Below are 22,910 nucleotides of genomic sequence, written 5' to 3'. Positions count from 1 at the left end.
TGTGTGTGTGTGTGTGTGTGTGTGTGTGTGTGTCTGCGAGGAATGAGCTCAAAGGCAAGCAGGAGGATCCACACCTGACTGACTCACGGCTGTGACCCTCACCACCCACCCCACACACACACACACACACACACACACACACACACACACACACACACACACACACACACACACACACACACACACACACACACACACACACACACACACACACACCTCTGAGTCCATAGATGCTCATGACGGTGGCTAGGCAACTATCAGTCTGCTCAGAGTGTGGTCTGCGGGCTGTAGGCTTTAGTTTCAAGGTTGTGCTATACTGCCATCTATTGGAAGCTTAAGGAATAGGCGCCATATAGGAAATAATTGAGCACAAATAATCAAGCAAAAGGAAGGGACAAATGTATTGGAAAGTCCAGGCATGGGAAACGTTTGATTAAAGTAGGGAAAAAAAGCTTAAAATGTTACACCAAATGCAAGAGAAAAAAAAAACCCCTCAAGACTAATAAAGAGAGATGATGACATGTCGTTCAGCTGGGTTTACACACACACACACACACACACACACACACACACACACACACACACACACACACACACACACACACACACACACACACACACACCAACAAACACACCCATACACATACACACACACACCCCTCCCCCCACTCCCTCACCTGTAGTTTCTCGAGCAGCTCCATGTTCTGCTTCTTGAGCTGTGCGTTGGCCTTCTCCAGCTTGCACACACACACACACACACACACACCTTCACACACCCACACACACACCCCGCCCCCCCGGCCACACACACACCCTGCCCCACCTGTAGTTTCTCGAGCAGCTCCATGTTTTGCTTCTTGAGCTGTGCGTTGGCCTTCTCCAGCTTGTCCATGCGCTCGGCGTCCTCCGAGGGGGGCAGCGCGTCCACCATCTCGTCCTGCAGCACGTGGTACTCCACCTCGTACGCATGCAGCTGCTTGGAGATGTCCATGTCCGACGCCTAGAGACATGCAGAAACACCACGCTATTAAAGCAATACTCCACCTCGTACGCATGCAGCTGCTTGGAGATGTCCATGTCCAACGATTCAAGGATACAACAAGGTATTAATTGTCATATGTTCATGAATTCAAGAACTCAAGAATTCGTTAGCAATTTAAGTAATGAGTAATGCAATGTTTTTGGGGCTTTTTTTGCACCGAAAGTCCCAAAAAGTATGATGTGAGAGTGTGATGGCCCTAAGATATGCACAATATATATATATAAATACCGCACAATTTCTGGAAATACACAAGCTCATTTTACACCTCCCCTTGAGTAAATAATTGAGTTTCAACCGTCTTCAAAAATGCCACAAAAGTTCAATGTTTTAAAACCATACTTAAGACGAAGATGTTTTCAGATGCCTTCTTTAAGATGTTTCATGGGTTTTTTTTTTTTTTTAGCTATTTTTATCTGTTATTCTTTTTTATCTTCCTGCTTTTATCCCTGCCTTTTCTTAATCTTGTTTTACCTGCCTTTTGTCTTGTGTTTTTATTTCTTTTTACAGCACGCCTTGTGCTGCTATTACTTTTATGCTTTTCGTTTTCTCTTTTTCTCTTTGTTCAGTTTTTGCATGTTTTTTTTATCTCATTGTACAGCACATTGAATTGCTTCCATGTATGAAATGGGCTTAATAAATAATTGCCTTGTCTTGTCTTCTGTTCTGCTGTTCTCAGAGTCTGGTGATGTTACTCGTAGTACCACGCTAGCAATTATCTTTGAATCTTATGCTAGTTGCTAGCTGGACCCATACTGCCATACAAAGCAAAAAGGCAGTAACTGCATTGCTGTTAAAAAATGAGCTACTATGACTTTAATGTTATATATATCAAAGTCAAAAGGTAAATAAAATGATTGGTATGCAAAAAAGGTGGTAATATAAAGTAAAAAAACTGGCACATGTCAATAATCTTCCAAAAACCACTTATACTGGCTTACAGTATCATTTTAAAGTCAACTATATTCAGTTTGGAGCTCTGCACAGTTACTGCCTTTTTGGTTTGTAGGGCAGTATAAGATTCCATTACACATGCTAGCTTTGAGGGAGAATTTGCATGGCTAAGCTCAGAGAACGTCTGGCAGTACAGAAGAAAGGTAACCGCACGAATACACCAGCTGCGACCTGAGCAAGGCGAGCGACGGAAAATATTGACTTTGTTTGTATTGAGTCGCGCGACAAAAGCGAAGTACGTAGGTGACTAGAGACGATTCGTGTGACGAGAGCGACAGTTGTAGTTGAACTCCTGGGAATATTATGCAAATTAGTGATGACGCGGTTCGGCGACAGCCGCCACAGCCAATGGGAATGTTGGAATGCTTTTAACGGACATACTGTAGTCGCTTCAATCGCTCTCACTGCACAGAAGCAATTCTCTGTCGCTTCAATCTTGTTGTGTATTCGCCTGGTTAAACGCCATCATTTAACAGAAGGGGAGGTGTAAAAATGAGCTTATTTCCAGAAAACGCAGTATCACTTTAAAATCAAGACGTGCGTGTTCAGCTAAAATTCAAATGTACTATCATATTTGCAGAAATAATACAGTTCAAGACAAGGCCCTTGGAGGCCAATCATATATGGGTATGTATGCATGTATGGGTGTGTAAGTGTGTGTGTGTGTGTGTGCGCGGGTGCGTGTACATGCATACCTTTGCGATGGTCTGTTCCATCTGCACTTGGCTGAGTGTGGGCAGGTTGGTCTTGAGGTAGTCCACAATGGTCTCGAAGCTGTCACACTCCACTATCTCCCCCTCGTGGCTACTCAGCAGACACAGGGCCACTTTGAAGATCACCTCCAAACCCTGCACAAACAACAAGTCTACAGGCACACACACAAACACACGCACATGCACACACACACAGATGGACACACAGACGGACACATGCGCACGCACACACACAATCATAGTTAGGAAAGATCATAGTTAGGAAGGAATCATCATCTGTTCCTTCACAAGCATCAGTTCTGTTGATTGCACACATGCTACACACACACACACACACACGATGACAGATGGTCTAATAGGTCTATAAACAAGTGAGAGCAGGTGTGACCAAACTTGGCTAGACATCCTGTCCTAAAGAAAACAAGGTTGTAAATCTACCCAGAAAAACTCACATAAATATTAAGAACTCACAAAAATATAAACACACACCCACACGCACGCGTCAACAGCCAGTCTCACTGCTAAGTTCTAAAAGCATTTCAATTCTTCAGGGGAAAAACAATCATTACAGGGGATTGAATGACTTTCTCACCCAAACAATTCAATACAACAAATTGTAATCTGAAGCCATCTGCTTTGTTTGTTCTGTCTCTGACTTTTTTCCTCTCTCTCTCTCACTCAACAAGTCTCTCCCTCTCTCACACACTCTCTCTCTCTCTCACTCACAGAGTCTCTCTCTCTCACACTCTCTCTCTCTCTCTCTCTCACACACACACACTCATTCAATCAGTCTTACTCACTCAGACTGTCCCCCCACCTCTTTCCATCTCTCTCTCTCTCTCTCTCTCTCTCTCTCTCTCTCTCTCTCTCTCTCTCTCTTCTCTCTCTCTCTCTCTCTCTCTCTCTCTCTCTCTCTCTCTCTCTCTCTCTCTCTCTCTCTCTCTCTCTCTCTCTCTCTCTCTCTCTCTCACACACACACACACACACACACACACACACACACACACACACACACACACACACACACACACATGTAGACATACACAAACTCTCTCTCTCTCTCTCTGTCCCTCTGCCCCACATGTATGACTAGCGTGTCCTAACGTCCCTACCGAGGATGCGTGCCACGAAGCCGAGGGGGAACTGCGACGCGAAGAGGGTGAGGAACCAGGGGGCGGCGTAGAGACTGGGGCAGATCTCAAACTCCTCCAGGTGGTTATAGAGCCCCCGGTGGTAGTCATGAAGCAGCCGCGACAACTGGTACATCTGGATCTGAGGTGGAGAGAGAGAGAGAGAGAGAGATAGAGAGAGAGAGAGAGAGAGAGAGAGAGAGAGAGAGAGAGAGAGAGAGACAGACAGACAGACAGACAAACAGAGCGAGAGAGAGGGAGAGGAAGAGAGACATATATATAGAGGGAGAGAGAGAGAGAGAGAGAGAGAGAGAGAGGGAGAGAGAGAGGGAGAGAGAGAGAGAGAGAGAGAGAGAGAGGGAGAGAGAGAGGGAGAGGGAGAGAGAGAGAGAGAAAGGGAGAGCGAGAGAAACAGACAGACAAACAGAGAGCGAGAGAGAGAGGGAGAGGGAGAGAGAGAGAGAGAAAGGGAGAGCGAGAGAAACAGACAGACAAACAGAGAGCGAGAGAGAGAGAGGGGAGAGGGAGGGAGAGGTTAGAAATGGAAGGGTAGGAGGAGTGTAAGGAAGAGGAAAGTTGACACTTTGGACACAGTTACAGTTGCCTACACACACACAGTTTAGTACTTTTATTTGGATCTCACCAAGAAGGCAGCATTGCAAATCCAAATAGTGATGGAAGCAAATTACATAGCAATCAGTATCGACTGATTAGAATCATAGGGTCCTATGCAATACCTTACAGGTCAGAATGGCCTGGTTAATTTAAGTTGTTTAGGGGTAGACATGGCACCTCCTTTGCCATATTGCTAAACTTCACGCACACACACACGCACGCATACACACACACACACACGCACACAAACATACAGTTACAGCTGGCTGGCTGCCTGACTGACTGCTGTTCCGTTACACACCACCGCACGATACCTCTGACACAGGTGGAAGCCTGCAGTGCTTTGGAAGAAAGATGTGCCCATGTGTGTATGTGTTTTGGTGAGGAGTGGTACGGGGTGCAAACTTAACAGCACAAGTGCGCAATGGGTAGTGTTGTGATGGGGGTGAGGGGGGGTGGCGGTGAGGAATAGGTGGGGTTGTGACGAAGTGTGCCTGTTAAGCCGTAGCCAGTTGTTTGTTCTCGTAAATATGACACAAGGGCCGGCGGTGGTGGCTCTGCCTGACCCCATCAAGGTGTCCTTTAGCAAGATGCTTAGCCGCAAGTTGCTCCTGGTGGCGGGGTGGTACCCAGCCACGGCCACCGGTGTGTGAATGGGTGAATGTGAGGCATACAATGTACAGTTGGTAGAGGAGCCTGTTCAGCAACCAGAATGTTGCAGGTTCGAGCTCCACTCTGCCTGACCCCATTGATGTGTCTTTGAGCAAGATACTTAGCCGCAAGTCGCTCCTGGTGGCGGGGTGGTACCCTGCGTGGCAGCCACGGCCACCGGTGTGTGAATGAGCGTGTGAGTGGGTGAATGTGAGACACGCAATGTAAAGCGCTTTGAGTGCTCGAAGGAGTAAAAAGGCAATACATAAAAGCAGTCCATTTAGCATTTACCATTGAAAAAAAACCCATAAGAACAGACAGGGATTTTTTTTTCTTTTAATGGACGGTTTTGCTATTCCTTTTCAATTTAAAATAAAGATGTCAGCAAGTCGGCTTTCATAGATAAAGAACATTGGCCAACTATTCAGTCTAAACTCCATGTAACCTCTGAAGGCGTTGTTAAGAGATCTTTTTTGACTTCTCAGACAGCTCTCACAGTGTTTGCAGTTTACAGACTCTGAGTCACTCAATGTAAACGCTCTGACTCTGACAAAATGACAGCTTCGGTCAGAGAGTGAGAGCTTTTCTGCTGCTACTAAAGTGAGTCACTCTGCCTTTGTCTGATGAAAAGTGTACAGGAGCTTTTGTGAAAGGCTGAAAGGACCAGAGGCAACGGCCACAGCCTGTAAAATATTTCAACTGTTTGCTCTGAATTTGAGTTATGAAATGACGGGAGGATTGACAGGAAAAAAAGGTCAGTGGTGGAACACTTGCACACGGGGCCCCAGGGCAAACCACCTGTAGGGCCCCTCCGTAAAGCCTGCCATGGTCACAATAAGGCCCCCACCACCAATACAGGAGGGCCCCGGGTCAAATGCCCTACTTGTCCCCCCTGTACTAGCTCCACCCCTGGCCTCAGTCCTTGGTAGGGATCAGCCACCTCTTGTTACAGCTCTCTGCTAACATAACCACATGTAACCTTCTCCCTGGGCAGGGACGGATCATGACTCCATGGGCCCCTGGGCCAGACAACAAGAAAGGGCCCCCTCCAGATGTTAGAGACCCTATATTGTTGGGCATTCAGGTGTTTTTCCCCTGAAAATATGTGAAAATAGAGTTGCTAAAAGTGTGATTTTACACAACATGAGAATGGAAATTTAGAGGATAAATGAGCAGCAGGGGAACGGGTGAACAGTGCGCATAGTATACACACATGTCCGCACTTACACATACTTGCACATGCACACAGACAAGCAAAGGCCACACACACTGAATCCCAGAGTCCTAATCATACATGAGGGACTTGACTTGACAAAGGCCTGCTCCTTATTCATGTGCAACATGCACACACACTGGACCCTCACCTGCCCCTCACTCGTGTCTAAAGGGCGGGTTATGCTTCCTACTTGTGCCACAGAGTGAGCTTGTCGCAGCCATGATGCAGTTAATTTTGGTTTATGCCCTGTTTTGAAGCATGTTCTGCGCAATGTCATTCCACGCTCAAACTGCCTTCAATACAAATAGTAACCTAGACGTGTCGGTTGTTTTTATAGCCTCACAGACTCGACGACAATGAAAATGAAACATTACATCTTTATATCACGTGCATGTTTGATCGCACTGGCAGCCACCGTGGTAGTTTGGAACAAAGAAGTGGCTCATTTGTCGAGGACGAAGCGGAATGTTTCCTCGACCTCGGAACCACTGTTCAACTGTCCAAATAACTTCAGCGTGGTAACTTGCAAGCGCACGTGTTGTCTTTGGTTCGTGTAAATAAATCAAACGACAAAGCACGGGCAACTTATTTAATGAAGAGCTCACAGTCCGTAGACCGACGAAGGTTAGAACAAGGAAGTAGCTTGTTCTCGACTCGAGGACAGAGCAGGCTGGTCGAGAGAACCAATCAGAGACCTATTTTCGCCCCTCACGCCGTCGCGACACAATTTTGGGGAGGTGCCCCAGAGTACCTGCGTGATGGGGGGGGGGCTTCACTCCGTTAACTGCGCGGCTCACTGCATCACGACGCAGGGACGCTGATCTCGAGGCATAAACCACCCTTAACACACACACACACACACACACACACACACACACACACACACACACACACACACACACACACACACACACACACACACACACACACACACACACACTCCGAAGACGCTCACCTGCAGTGAGATCATGTCTGGGCGGAACTGTCTCCTGAATCCCAGGTCGTACATGAGAAACTTGAGCATGTCGAAGGCCTGCTCTTCGCTCATGTGCAGCAGCAGCACGCCGGCCACGAAGCTGATGCCCTGGCAGTAGCCAACCTCGGTGTCCAGCAGGGAGTAGGCCTTCAGCAGGTTGTACAGGGACAGCTGACCGGCACCCAGCTGAGTACTGAAGTAGGGGTGGGTGGGGAAGGTCCGACCTGAGGGAGAGAGGGAGGGAGGGGGAGGGGGAAGGAGGGAGAGAGAGAGAGAGGGAGAGAGGGAAGGAGGGAGAGAGAGAGGGAGGGAGGGAGGGGGAAAGAGAGGGAGGGAGGGGGAGAGAGAGAGAGTACATCAGTGACAGGGGAGGGAATATTGCCTTTAGCAGGTTGTGCAGAAAGAAAGAAAGAAAGAAAGAAAGAAAGAAAGAAAGAAAGAAAGAAAGACAGAAAGACAGAAAGAAAGAAAGAAAGACTGAATGAATGAATAAATGAATGGAAGGAAGCAGGAAAGAAAGAAAGAAAGAAAGAAAGAAAGAAAGAAAGAAAGAAAGAAAGAAAGAAAGAAAGAAAGAAAGCCAGTGTAATTCCTGACCATTGCATGGGTGAGGCATAAAGGCAATTTCGTTGTGTGCAGTGAGCACTGTGTGCTTTGGAGTGTGGTCACGATGACAATGGGAGTTTCTCGGACTTTCACTTTCACTTTTGCTTTATTTGCTTAAGAGTTGTGGAGTGTGTTGAGATGCTAGGCTCCTCTGGGTCACCCCGTGGGCGCTGCCGGAAATTTTGGGCCCCATGAAAGATTGCAATTTTGGGCCCCCTTAAGGGCCTCTGTCAATGCTGTCAGTGCTTGGGCCCTTAGAATCCATAGAATCTAAACACCTTTCTCCCCATGCCCCCAGCTGTGGTCAGACTTCAGGACATCCCCTCTCCTACCCACTTTTTGCTACTGGTACAGGAATGAATCAAATCTCTGACTTTTTAATACCATTGTATGTGTATTAGCAAAGTCAAATGACCCTTCCTAATTTTACAGATTGCACAGAAAAAGTAAAAAAAAACACAAAAAAAACCCACTTCTCTTAAGATTTTACATGTGCGTCAGTGTTCCCGGAGGATGGAAATAATCGGGAAATGACACAGATCCATGTTTTAGGATATTAATAACTTTTCACATGAAAGACTGATTCTCCAATGGCTTAACATACATTTTAATGGCCATTTCCCATTTATACCGTAACAACTAAGCCATTTTAACACTGTCCAGACTTTCTTGCTTTTAGCAAACAGCTGACCACAATCAATGCTGCATTTGGCTGTGAAGATTCACATTTATCTCAGCTCAAGTTTAGCTGGAGGCATTCTTTGTAGATATTGAAGATGTTTCACTCCTCCTCCTTGGAATATGGAGTGAAATATCCTCCAGGCATACTTAATTCCAATCGCTTATACACTAGGGGTGTAAATCACAGCCTTCATGACGATACGATATCGATTTCTTAAATCAGGGATTCGATTTTTTTTCGATACTTAAGAATTCCCCACGATATGATGCGATTCGGTTCGATTCGATTTTTTCCAATTACTTTTCCACTACTATTGTGTTATGGAGCTAGGGCATTGCACAGGGGCCAGCGATTCGATTCTTTTCGATTCTTAAGAATGCCCCACGATACGATACGATTCGATTAAATTGCCGGACGATGCTTCTGATACATCGATACTTTTCGATTTCATTTACATCCCTATTATACACCTTTTTCACACTTCTGGTGGGGTTTCTTTTCCAAAACTCAAGTTCAACAAAAAATAAATCAACTATTTGCACACAATGCAAAGCATTAAGGCATCTCACTAGGGTGCCCTCATTTGAAATCAGAAAATGCTTTGATTAATTAGATATTTGTCTTTTATGTAGAGAAGTATATGTACTGACTGTCAAAAAGTGAATTGGCTCGTAGGCAACTGTATCAAAGCTAAGAATTATTGTTATGTTTCGCTGACTTAAGATGTACTTTTGAAATACAAGCGGTATATAAGGATTAGAAATAACGTCATATATAACCTTTCATTCTGTTTGAACCGTTGGGAAAAAAGATAGCAAGTTGCTCAGAGCTTAACCAGAGATGGTGGAAAGACATCTTAGAACCTAGAAGATCTTTGGCTCAACGTCCTGAAATGCTGCAATAGCTCCCTCCTGTGGTCATAAACAGTCAGAGGATATAAACATACATGAAGTCGTGTGAACTGAGCTGAACTTTAGCACAGTGGCAAGTCATCACGGCGAGACCAGCAGCATGAAGGTCAGTGTGAAACTGGGCCAGGGCTTGTTTATATTTAGAGATGGACGTGACACTGAGATAGAATAAAATATACTCCATGGCCACTTGCAGATGATTATATTTAATGCCGCTGTAGTGCCTGAGTGAACTATTATGGAATGTATGAAATGTGCTTTACCAGGGGTTTTCAACCAGAGCTCTGTGGCAGTATTGCTTGCTATGCATTTCAACTCTTCGCACTGAATGGTTGAACCAGTTGAAATCCCCTGCGGCGGCTTTACACCTTGCCATGCCTTGAGAAAGATGCTTGGATGGTCTCAAAATTCAAATCGGTTTTAAACCCATGGTCCAGGTTATTTACATTTTTTTTTTAAGTAGCCAACGTCAGGTGGCACAACGACCATAGCAAATGTCCATAAATTACTTAATAATTGGAAATTAATATTTAGGAAATTAATACACTTCTTTGATAACAATAATTCTTAATTATACTATATATTACATATTATTAGTGGTGGGCCGTTATTGGCGTTAACGTGCTGCGATAATGTAAGACTCTTAACGCACGATAAAGAAAATATTGCACGTTAATTTATTCTCAAAATATGGGTTTGGAGTTTGGGTATGCACGTCACTAGCGTTTGATTGGCAGACGCTAGGGATGGGAATCTTCATCATCAAAGCGATACGATGTGCATCTCGATACACATGGCAACGATACGATACATTCACGATTAATTAAATTACCAGTGATAAGATGCGATACGATTCTCCTACCTACTGCGATGCAGTTCGATATGGCGCGATACAATTATAATGCCATGCGATGCAGTGCGATTCGGTACGATACGATGCGATACAGAACAGATTAAATTGATATTAAAGGCTGTGCACAAGGCTGCCGTTAGGCATAAGCAGAGTAAACAGAGCGCTTTTAGAGCCTCAACCACTTTGCCCCCAAAATTGTGACCTCCTAAATTGAGACTGACTAAAAACATCATGAAAAAATATTTCATTACCAAAAGGGCCATCATTTTTCAGACATACTGTAATTGTGAATACAGTAATTAGCATTATTATTAGTAGCAGTAGTAGTATTTACTTATGAGGGGGCCTCCTGACCAGTTATGCCTAGGCCCCCAAAACCTTAGCAGCGGCCCTGGCTGTGCATATTACTTTTGAAATAGCCTATACTGGAAAACATACAGAGAGCAGTGAGAACTCATTTTGCCTTGGGCACATTGCTATGAGCAGAGAAAATGAAAAAATACACAATACAATATACCTGAATACCATGCCAATTACAGTAGGCCTATATCTCTTTTTTTAAATAAAAATGGGAAAACCACAGAGCTTCTGATCATGGTGGAATACCTGGACATGTAATAGGCTAACTACATTTACAGGTAAGCTCTGAACAACTTATCAACTACAATTGATCCAAATTAGAACAATTTAGTAAGTAGATGTTGGGAATGGGGTTAATATCAGAAGGGGGAAATAACGTGCGTACTGGACTGAAGTGTTGGAATAGTGTACTTTTCAACGGGACTTTTTAAACTTCATGGACAATCTGCACGAGCAGCAAATCAGACTGTGTGTCCAGCACGAGAGCTAACAGGCTCCTAAGCAATGATGCCAACTTAGCGACTTCACTTCTTTTTTTACTGCATGAACAATGGACTTAACACGAATGCACAGGCTCTGTAACGTACACTCTAAGAAAATTTCCCTGCAAAATAACGGCAGTTACTGGCAATTATATTTACCTGTAATTCTACTGTTATTTCACACCAAAAATCAAATACAGCTCATTGCTGTTTAATGTATCACAGTATATAACATTTTTTCAGCAGCAATTGAACTGTTAAATAACAGTACTCTACAGAAAAATAACAGTACATTTCAGTTAAAAAGTTGAATTTTACTGTGTGATGACAGGCAAATACTGGGTCATAGTTGTATTCATGAATATGGCCATGGCAACTTCCCACCCCACCCATCATTCTCCATAACTGTGGTACCCTGGCCTCCACACCCCACCCTGGCCCACCACCCCACCCTCCCATCGTTCACCATGACTGGAGTGCCTTGAGCATGATACTATGGCGCTATGCTGTATTGAGAAAATGGTTTGCGGTGGTCCTTTGAAAGTGTGGGCATGAATAAAATTTCATAGTACGCAGTGCTATGTTACAATGATAGTGTGCGAGGTGGGCTTTTTACGGTATCTCTTGATGAGCCAATGATGAATATAGCATTGGTCAGTCTTTAAAAAAATTATTTGCACCAAGTAGCACAGCAAACAAGCAGCACTACAAGCTAGCTCTCAAAGCAATGCCTAATTTGCAGCAGGCACATTATATGCCACAATGCCACAAATGATGCCACATACAGCAAGCTTTCACAAAGAGGAAAGTGTGCAAGCATGTAAGCAAGCTTGTAGGCAAGCTTGTAGGCAAACAAGTGCTATGCTGTGCCATGCAGGCCAGCCAGCAGGCAGGCAAGCAACTGAAGTGTTGATAGTCCAGATTTATATACAGGTGCAAGAGTACCATGTGACCAGAGTCATCAGGCCCTTGGCAGGTGACGCCCGTAATTGAATAATGGCATAACAGCCCTACTCAGGTGAGGCCAGGCACTGATTAGCAGATTGGTTTAGATGGGGCTGCTTGTTGCAAGAGTGTTACAAGTTCTTAAATTGTTTCAGCCATTCACACTTTCATCACTATCAAAATGCATGTGCTACTCACACTTTGCTGCATCAAGCACTTTTTTAAGTATTGCAGTTTCCTTAGGAATTGTTTCATCATGCTTGATAGTATCAGATCATCTTTAACCAGTCAGAATGACTTCAGTTCTTCAGGTGGTATTGAAGTTTGATGGTGATCACGGACAAGTGGAGGATGAATGGGTTTCAATGGTGCTGCCTAAAATAACTTGTTATTTTCTAGAGATGCACCGGATCCAGTTCCGGTTCCGGTTCCGGTTCCGGATCCGGATCCGTCAGGATAATAGAGTTTTTCACAGGGTCCGGGTCCGGCAGGATCTTAAGCAGTGGATCCGGTATCCGGCATGTTACCTAAAAATCAGGGTCTGGTGCATGTCTAGCCTAGGCTTTTCAGTCTTTCACAACCCCAATCACTGCATGGAGTGAAATCCCTTTGGAAGCGGCTATTGAAGGCAGTGTGGCAATAAGCCAATGAGTCTAAACAATAGTTTGCGCCAACGTAATAAAAAGGGCCCACGTGTGCGAGTAGACTATATGTTTCAAACCTTTTGTAGGATCCGGTATCCGGTTCCGGATCCGGCAGGATCTTATTCAGTGGATCTGGTATCCGGCAGGATCCTAAAAATCAGGATCCGGTGCATCTCTAGTTTTTTCCACAACGGCGAATACTGCTATTGTGCAGTACTTACTGTTTTTGCTCAATATGTGACTCAAAGTAATATTTTCACAGTAGTTGTCTGTTTTTTCGAAAAGCAGTAGAATGCTGTTGCAGAATTTCCGTAAATAAACAGCTATTTGTTACAGTGTATTCCAACACGGTTATGTTTTTTTTTCAATCTTGTGCGCTGTATGCTTATGCTGCCGTCATTCGGAAACCGCAACATGTTGGCAGACACTTTTCTTTTGTTGTTTGTCCCGCACGGTAGACTACCCTATCAACTCAAATAATGAAGCGAGTACTCTCTCCACACGTCTTCCAGACTCGCAGAAGATGGTCGCTAGAAACTTTCATTTAAAAAGTCACCGGATGACCAGAAAACTCGCTGTATGTGACAACAAAATGTGCTCCACATTGGTAACCCGCCGCTTTGACTCAAAGGAAAATACTGTTTGCTTGGTCACGCCTCCTCGCAATAGAGATGGAAAGGCGGTCTGAATCAGAGCAAGGTGATGTGCGTTGCGCACGAGAACAAATCCTGAAATTGACAGTTTCTAAAAAGTTTTAAGAGATATTATCCGATTTGTACCGATGCGGACAGTCAAGATACGATGTATCTCGATTTTATTTGCGTTTCTTACCGATGCAGACGTTTGCAAATCGATGCAACCGTACCATACAGGTCGTATCGATTTTTCTATACGTATCAGTGAATCTTCCCTTCCCTAGCAGACGCTTTCAGACTGCCCTCCAGTCGCTGTTGCTTCAGCAGACATAATAAATATGAACAGTGTTTTCATGCTGAAAGTATTCATCTCTCTGCCGTGGTAGGTGTTGTTTGAGTGCTTTTTCATAAGTGGTAGACTAGAGAGACGTTATTGTTTGAGGTGAAGCATAGGCTAGAGAGACGTTATTGTGTGTGAGTAGCCTAGGCTACCAGCTCGACATAGACTACATTTCCTCACGCATTGCATGGAACACATAAACAACTTCCAGAAATCTTGCCTGTGCCATCATTGCAAAACATTCCGTGTGATATGCATTTTGAAGATTGTCAAACTGAAACTGTCAATATCTACTCTTGCTGAATGTGTTTGTGTTGCTATGTCCGACGGTAATAAACCTTGCGGTTGTCGCGCTTGAATTTTTTTTTGCAAAGTGAATTCATTTCGAGTTTTAACTCCTCTGGCATTCCAACTCTGAGAACAACTGTCAGGTTTAGGCCAAATCATAGAGCTTGAAAGTCCCGCCCCTTAGTTCCGCATTTCACGGGACCTAAACTGACCATTTAACAACATGGTAGCGAGTAAATATCTTCTGATCTCAGTCATTATATGCGCTGGGCTACAAATATGCTGTTTAAGAGGCTAGATAAAGATTTTTCATGCAGAAGTATCAATGTTTTGTTCCGAGGCCGTCTGCATGAAAAATGCGAAGAAACACAGCTTTCTAAAATGTTTGGGGGTTCGTATGAAAAATTAAACAAAAATATCAGAAAAAACATATGTGGAGCTCGTGGCACAACTCGAAGGGGATCGAAATATCATTTTAATACCGCCATTGGATTACATGCTACGATTTTCGGCTAAAAACTTTGTTGAGGTCCCATGAAATCGGGGGAATTGACGTCACTTTCAAGCTCTATTGTGGGCCAGTGTGGTTGTAGATAGACGTAGATAGACGATAGACAGGCTCTGCTGTGAGCACTCTGCTGTACCTGTGTAGCCTAGATCAGTGTTTCCCAACCTTTTTTATCCTGCGTACCCCCTAAGCAATTTTGTCACATGATGAGTACCCCCCTCACTCGTGCTCTATATCTGTTCCTATCCCCATGTGACTACACTCCATATATTTGTTATTATTCATTTTTTCCACGTACCCCCTGAGGTGTGCTCGCGTACCCCTAGTGGTACATGTACCCCTGGTTGGGAAACACTGGCCTAGATCCTCCCTCTTTTAAAGGAGCCGACGCTCTTTTTAACAGTCAGTGGCAGGTTCTCTCTCTCTCTCTCTCTCTCTCTCTCTCTCTCTCTGCCCATTAGAAATGTTGAATTGTTGAGGTCATTTTGTTTAAACAGCCTAAATGTTTGATAGATTTATCTGTATTTGCCTCTACAACTTATAGCGCTGTTCATTTTGAAATTTCAGTATCTTATGACTGTAAATTCTTCCTGACATATTCGACACACTTTACAAATATTGCAGTGATTTTTTTCATCACCAAGTATCAACATGACCATTTTTTTGAAGATGAAATGCATTTTGGAAAAAATAGATGCGCTATGGTCTAATGCGCCATCTGTCTTAAGAAACCCCAAGGTTTTTTTTTTGTGCTGCACACTATACCTACCCAGGTCTACCAGGATGGCGTGCTGCTATATGTACCTACCAAGGTCTACCAAGATGGCATGCTGCTATATATACCTACCCAGGTCTACCAAGATGGCGTGCTGCTATATGCTATATGTACCTACCCAGGTCTACCAAGATGGCATGCTGCTATATGTACCTACCCAGGTCTACCAGGATGGCGTGCTGCTATATGCTATATGTACCTACCCAGGTCTACCAGGATGGCGTGCTGCTGGGCGGTGAGCTGCTTGAGCAGGTCCTGGTAGGGGGTGTCTGGGGGCGGAGGCCTCACGGCTATGACCAAGATGGCGTGCTGCTATATGCTATATGTACTTACCCAGGTCTACCAGGATAGCGTGCTGCTATATGTACCTACCCAGGTCTACCAAGATGGCGTGCTGCTGGGCGGTGAGCTGCTTGAGCAGGTCCTGGTAGGGGGTGTCTGGGGGCGGAGGCCTCACGGCTATGCGATGCTTGAGACGATGCTGCTGAGACAGGACCAGCCACACCTCACCACGCCTGGTCTTAGGCACACCTGGAGGGAGGGAGGGGGAGAGAGTGAGGCAGACAAATAAAGTGAGGTGCTTGAGAGATGCTGAGCGCTCTTCTTTGTTGAGTAAGTAAACGTTAATGTGCTGGTGCTCTTTAAGTCAAAAAGGCAAAGTCCAATCCTCAAAACTTGGGAGTACTCCTTTTCTCTATGGAAGAGTTGCCTGAAGTAGGCCCAACAACCACCACATTTTAAATTAAGTGAGATTTTGAGAAGGAGGAAAGAACAAAAGGTAAAAAACAACAACCAAGAAAGAACGAATTAGGTCAACAATAAAATGAATCATTTCACAAATATTAAAAACATTCAAGCTGTAATCAATATTCAATGTGCATATAAACAAAACCACATGTACATTGTCTATAGGGACACATTATATCTCTCATTCTTGAACTGCAAAACCAGTTTACCCATTAACTTGACTTGAATTGAAATTCAAAAAGTTGATTTTTCCGACCATAAAATTGAATTCATATTGGTGCCAGGCAAGCTTGTGGGAGCAGAACGTCTTTTTGCAATTCGTCTGAAAGACAATGCTCTGCAAACTACTTGCTTTTAGGTCGTTGTGGCTAGTTATAAGACCATTGAGATTAGTTATATACTCACTGAGCCTTGATACAAGACCACAGAGGCTAGTAATATACTCACTGAGGTCACTTGCTTTAGATACAGACACTGAAACTACCAGTTATTATTACCCCGTTCTGGTTTGCTAATGTGAATATGGGAATGTGGACCCCACACAGACCCAGAACAAAAAAAAAAGGAGCAGAGAGATTAAGGGAGGGAGGAGGAGGAGGAGGTCCAAAGATGGCCGTTCTCCTTAATAGTTATTAGTCCGTTGTGGTTTTCTACTGCGAACATGGACATGGGGACCACACATAGAGCCGGAGGGGAAGAAAGATGAATAGGAGCAGAGAGATTAAAGAGATACTGTAGCATTTCTTTAAATAATGAACACATTTTACAGCTATCCTTGAGTTAAATGACTGAGTTTGACCTTTCTCCTGTACTCCCAGACGTTCTCTGGCAGTGCAAATTTTACCTGCAAGCTAGCATGCCTGTATCTATCTGCTAGCTGGACCCATAAGATTCAATGCGAATCGCTAGCTTGGCACTAGAAGTAGCATCGCCAGACTATGAGAATGGCTGAAAGAACAGGAGAAATGTAATTATTTAACTGAAGTAGAGGTGTAAAATAAGCGCATATATTTCCAGAAAAGGTACAGTATGGCTTTAAGGGGGGATTGGTTGTTCTCCTCACTCATCCTGACCCAATAACACTACACCAGCAAAACATAACACTAATTCTTGTCCTTGATACAGTTGTCAATTAGCCAATTCACTTTTTGCCAGTCAGTACACATACACGTAATTCTCTGTATTATTACTATTATTATTATTATTATTATTATTATATGACGGGGGGCTTGGTCGTTCTCCTCGCTCTGCTCACCCTGGCTAGGGTGACCAGACGTCCCGGTTTGACCGGGACAGTCCCGGTTTGGAGTTGTGCGTCCCAGGTCCCGAGCAAACCCTCTCGGGACACAAATATGTCCCGGTTTGGGCCACCCACTACATTTTGCCATGTCTATCAGGGTAAATATATGGAAAAGATTACATGTTTATCTGCCACAATTAATGGCAGCCAGCGCTTGTATAGAAAGTCTGAAGGAGTCAGTTGCGATTTGTCATTCCTCCCTCTAAAGTTGATTAGAATGCAGGAAATGGCATCTAAAAAGTCCAAATTTTCCTGGGGGAGGACCCCCAGACCCGCCCGCCAAATATTGTTCTTCGGTCATGCACAAAGTGTCCCGGTTTCAGACTACAAAAATCTGGTCACCCTAACCCTGGCTGAGGTACTGCAGGTCCTCCTTGTCCCACTGGGCCTTGGCCCTACAGGGAGCGCTCAGCTTCCTCTCCCAGAAGGCCTGCTCACACCCCCAACGCTGCTTACCTCTACACTACTGGGGTGAGTTTCTCAAAAGAGAAGTTGTTAGCCTGTAAGCAACTTCGGTAGTTGCCAATGGGAAAATGCATTGAAAACAGCACAGTAGCTAATGTAGTTAGCAACTTTGGTTTTGAGAAATTCACCCCTGGACAGCACAAGCTGCTCATAAGAAAGAGAATAGATTTTACCGCACACTTGCTTGACTTTGTTTATTACTATTATTACTATATATGCATATCATTATTATTACTTGCGCCAAGGAGGTAATGTTTTCGGTCGCGTTGGTTTGCCTGGTTGTCCGTTTGTTTGTCTGTCTGTTTGTCGGCAGGATAACTCAAAAACATATGGACGGATTTGGATGAAACTTGGTGGAGTTGTTGGAAATGACCCAAGGAACAAGTGATTGAATTCTGGTAGTGATCCGGATCATGAACCGGAACCAAGACTTTTTAAAAGATTCCTCACCATTGCTAGTATGGCTTTAAGGGGACAGTTTGGTCAATTTCAACATGCAGTTGTAATGCTCACACTACCCTGGACTTGTCAGCGCCTGAGATTTTTTTTCCTTCTTCAGCCGTTTCCGAGATCCTGGTCATTGTAATGGGGGCAGCTCTTTGTTTACATTTCAAAAAAACATTTTTATTTATTCCCAAAAACATCCAAAAGGTCATAAAACATCAGCAGACAACTAGCAAACAGCAGTACCTTTTGGGAAAATATTTGGAGTTGGCCTATGTTTCATTTTTTGAAAATGTAAACAAACGCTGCCCCCATTAGAATTGCTCATATCTCGGAAAGGGCTGAGCCGAAACATGTGGCATCACCATCTACTGACAAGTCAAGGGTAGCGTGAGCAATACAACTGCATGTTGAAATTGACCAAACTGTCCCTTTAAGGGGGGCTTGGACGTTCTCATCACTCACCCTGGCTGAGGTACTGCAGGTCCTCCTTGTCCCACTGGGCCTCTGTATTACTATTATTATTATTATTATTATTATTATTATTATTATTATTATTATTATATGACGGGGGGCTTGGTCGTTCTCCTCGCTCTGCTCACCCTGGCTGAGGTACTGCAGGTCCTCCTTGTCCCACTGGACCTTGGCCCTACAGGGAGCGCTCAGCTTCCTCTCCCAGAAGGCCTGCACCTCCTTGGAGTCCTGGCCCACTTCCTGGTAGTCCAGTTTCATCTTGCGGATGTGCAGCTCATCTCGACTGGCTGTGGAGAGGAGGAGTGGAGGAATAACGAGAGAAGGAGGAAGGAGGAGGAATGAGGACAGGAGGAGAAAGAAAGAAAGAAAGACAGACAGACAGACAGAGACAGAGACAGAAAGAAAGAGGGAGAAAGAAAGAAGAGAGAGAGAGGGAGGGAGGCAGAGTGAGAAGGACAGAGATGGAACAAGAGAAGGGGGGACAAAATGTTATGACAACTTGTCGTGTCTGCCACCTCAATGACTCATCATCACGGTAGATTAAGTGAGACCTGGTAGCCATGACAACCAGTCAGCTAGATTACACACCTTCTCTATGGCACGCAAGAAGCAGCAGCTGTCAAGGCCAACAGCTCAGGCTCTGCAGGCTACAGTATACTCAGGAGCCTACTATATGCACAGTTACAGTTTTTTTTTTTTTTTAAGTATTTTTGGTGGGCTTTATATGCCTTTTTTCTCTCAGACAGGACAGTGGAGTAGAGACAGGAAGTGAGTTGGGAGAGAGAGAGACGGGGAATGGCTGGCAAAGGACCCGGGCCGGGAATCGAGCTCGGGTCAGCCGCGTAGTAGACGAGTGCCCTACCATATCAGCCACGGTAGAGCCACACAGTTTCAGGTTTGAAAGAATGAAGAGGGCTGGAGGGCTGTGGCATTCACAGAAAGTAGTAAGATGTTTTTTTTTATTATTATTTTTTTTAAGCAGAACGCCAAGGCACTCTTCTTAGATAAAACTGCTTTAATGATTTAACTTAAATAATTTAATCTAGAGCAATTTTATCTTAGAAGAGTGCCTTGGCGCCCTGCCTTTTTGGTTTGTTGAGGAAGTGTGCACAACTCCAGATTGTGTATTAACGCTCTTCAGATGCGGGCAACTGGACCAGTCTATTTGATATACAAAAGCCACACTCTCGACTTAGATTCCTGTATTAATTTAGTGGGATAGCATGACAGTGCTCAAGAAGCTGAAGGTGGCATCCATCTGTGTCATACTACCCCACTAAATAAATACAAAAAAAACGGAGTTGAGAGTGTGGCTTTTCTGTAACAAATACACACAACTACAAACATAGAGAGGTCTGAGCAGAGGGCAGGGCGGGGCAGGTCAGGGACACAGGGCAAGAGGCCAGATGGATCACTTCCTGTCTCTCTCTTCCGCCCCACAGGAAAAGGAAATAAAAAAAGCCAGCAGCCATCTCAGCAGTCACTAAAAAGCTAATTTCCTGTTAGGGGAGGCAGAGTTATATTCCCACTGCATTTTTTGTGCTGCAACTCAGCAAGTAATGAACTTGTATTTTTAGGAACAGTATGTCAAGCTGTACAGTACTAGCCAGGCTGTGCCCTCCTAGTGACGCAACACCTTCAGCGTTGTCTCGAAGAGATTTGAAGGTCGATGATAATCAGGCTAGTACAGTACATGCTTTGCCTGATGAAGACCTGAAGGTCGAAACGTTGCTCCATTAAATACACAAAAGACAAGCAGTGTCGCGGACTTCTCTCTTTTTACTTGGATTTACTCTCATTGTCCTGCCCCTGGCCCATCGGGTGGGATGTGCACACATCCACTCCTCTGAACTAGTACAGTACATGTTCATTTCACTGATGACTGGAGTCACTGGACACTTTTTGATGTTCAAAGTGCAGCTATGCATTTCAATTGCATTATTAGAATTGCCATTTGAGATATTCCCACTGCATTTTTTGTGCTGCAACTCAGCAAGTAATGAACTTGTATTTTTAGGAACAGTATGTCAAGCTGTACAGTACTAGCCAGGCTGTGCCCTCCTAGTGACCCTGATGACTGGAGTCACTGGACACTTTTTGAGGTTCAAAGTGCAGCTATGCATTTCAATTGCATTATTAGAATTGCCATTTGAGAAAAAAGACACGTTAGGCACATTGAAACTGACACACTGCCTTAAAGGGACAGTTTGGTCAATTTCAACATGCAGTTGTATTGCTCACGCTACCCTTGACTTGTCAGTACCTGGTGATGCCACATTTTTCGGCTCAGCCCTTTCCGAGATATGAGCAATTCTAATGGGGGCAGCGTTTGTTTACATTTAAAAAAAATGAAACATAGGCCAACTCCAAATATTTTCCCAAAAGGTACTGCTGTTTGCTAGTTGACTGCTGATGTTTTATAACCTTTTGGATGTTTTTGGGAATAAATAAAAATGTTTTTTTGAAATGTAAACAAAGAGCTGTCCCCATTACAATGACCAGGATCTCGGAAACGGCTGAAGAAGAAGAAAAAAAAATCTCAGGCACTGACAAGTCCAGGGTAGTGTGAGCATTACAACTGCATGTTGAAATTGACCAAAATGTCCCTTTAAGCCTGCACATACAGTAGTACGTCAATACACAGTACAGTACTTACAATAGGCCTACTACAAAATAGGTGGCAGACACAGTCATTAAAATAGGCCTACTACTAAGGACAAGCCCCTTTCATGTTCTTTCCAGCCACATGTTAGCCTGGTGAACCAGCGCCACCCGCTGGACGGCAAAATGTTTTGTCTACGGGTGGGTCTGGCCTCGCATAATGATTCAATGAAGCCAGAATGCCATGAATCTGGCAAACCAATTACAACGCAAAGATGTGTTTTGAATCAAAGCGGGCAGGGTTTTGAAGGTAGGTTGTTCTCATCAACAATCTTCGGATGTATTATGCATCGAGGCCAGACTAAATTAGACATCCACATTTAGTCTGGTTTATCAGGCTAGCCACATGTAGCAGGTTCTATACTAAAGAAGCGTCCTACAATCCCCATGCTGTCTACAGCTAGAGACACATTTAGTGCAGCATTCACATTCCTTCGCAAGCCTTACCTTCTATTCATTGAGACAGACAGACAGGTACCACACAAAGAAAATATGGGGGAGGAGAGGAAAAGTGACATTAACATGACGTTATGATGCAATATCCCACTGTGTCTATAGAGGGCAGTGTTTGAGAAAAGTCCCCCCGCCACCCCCTTCATATGACAGAGCACACTTATGTTCTTGTGCATACAAAGGAAATGGTTGTGAGAATTTTAAGTTCTGTGCAATCTTGTTGTGTACATTTCCCACACGTCTGAAAAACTCTTTGGAGGCCAAGTGATGATCTATCTATCCAACAACACATGACCCTGAACACAGAGAGGCCCAAACTAATACTGCAGGCCTCTGTCTGAACACAAAGAAGAAGAAAGAAGGGGGAAAAAAATCCTTAATATATTGAGTTCTTGAAGAGGGCAGCGGCTCAGCTGTGCTATTGCTCCCGGCCTGGACTCCGTTTCTCGAAAGCATGCTGGCTAACCAGTTAGCAACTTACTAGGATTCGAATGGGAAATTGCATTGCAACAAAGTAAGTTGCTAACTTAGTTAGCAACGATGTTGTCGAGAAACGCACCGCTGAACCGGTCCAGCAGACATTCCTGTCTGAAAATAGCAGTTGCTTGCTGCTGCGCCTGGAACAGAGGCTTAAGCATCTGACTCTCTATAAATAAACAGAGAGCGCTGCAAGAGAAACACACAGCTTAGCACGAGCAAACATGGACGCTCCCTCCCTCCCTATACTCCTTAAATACGCCAGGGGGAGAGTGAAAAGCTGCAAAAAATATATACATATTGGGTGTTTCTGTGTATTGCTCTCTATCTCTGTCTCTCTGTCTGTGTGTGTGTGTGTGTGCGTGTGCGTGTGTGTGTGTGTGTGACTGCGCGCAGGACTGCCGTTGTCCCAGGCCCAGGGGGAGAGGAGAGGGGCCCCAGAATTGGGTCCTCATTACATTGTAAGTATTGGGCTGGAGGGGCCCTTTCAGACGACTTTGTCCTGGGCCTGGCTAAAGTTATCAGCGGCCCTGTGTGCACACGAGATCACAGCTTAGGTATCCAAG

General features: G+C 44.4%; 1 protein-coding gene across 1 annotated transcript in view; it reads right to left on the bottom strand.

Annotated features, from left to right (window-relative positions):
* Positions 1-22,910, bottom strand: part of tbc1d4 (TBC1 domain family, member 4) — a 105,265-nt gene that overhangs the window by 12,614 nt on the left and 69,741 nt on the right. The window contains exons 16-21 of the mRNA XM_063213026.1: positions 18,882-19,040; positions 15,696-15,854; positions 7,274-7,518; positions 3,819-3,978; positions 2,689-2,858; positions 824-1,000 (exon numbers count right to left, since the gene is read on the bottom strand). Of these exons, the coding sequence (XP_063069096.1) occupies positions 824-1,000; positions 2,689-2,858; positions 3,819-3,978; positions 7,274-7,518; positions 15,696-15,854; positions 18,882-19,040 (1,070 nt within the window). The remainder of the gene's footprint in view (positions 1-823; positions 1,001-2,688; positions 2,859-3,818; positions 3,979-7,273; positions 7,519-15,695; positions 15,855-18,881; positions 19,041-22,910) is intronic.

The sequence above is a fragment of the Engraulis encrasicolus genome, chromosome 13 (genome assembly GCF_034702125.1).
Source record: "Engraulis encrasicolus isolate BLACKSEA-1 chromosome 13, IST_EnEncr_1.0, whole genome shotgun sequence".
Lineage (NCBI taxonomy): Eukaryota > Metazoa > Chordata > Actinopteri > Clupeiformes > Engraulidae > Engraulis > Engraulis encrasicolus.
Note: the sequence above shows the minus strand (reverse complement) of the source record. Positions and strands in the feature narration are given on the sequence as shown.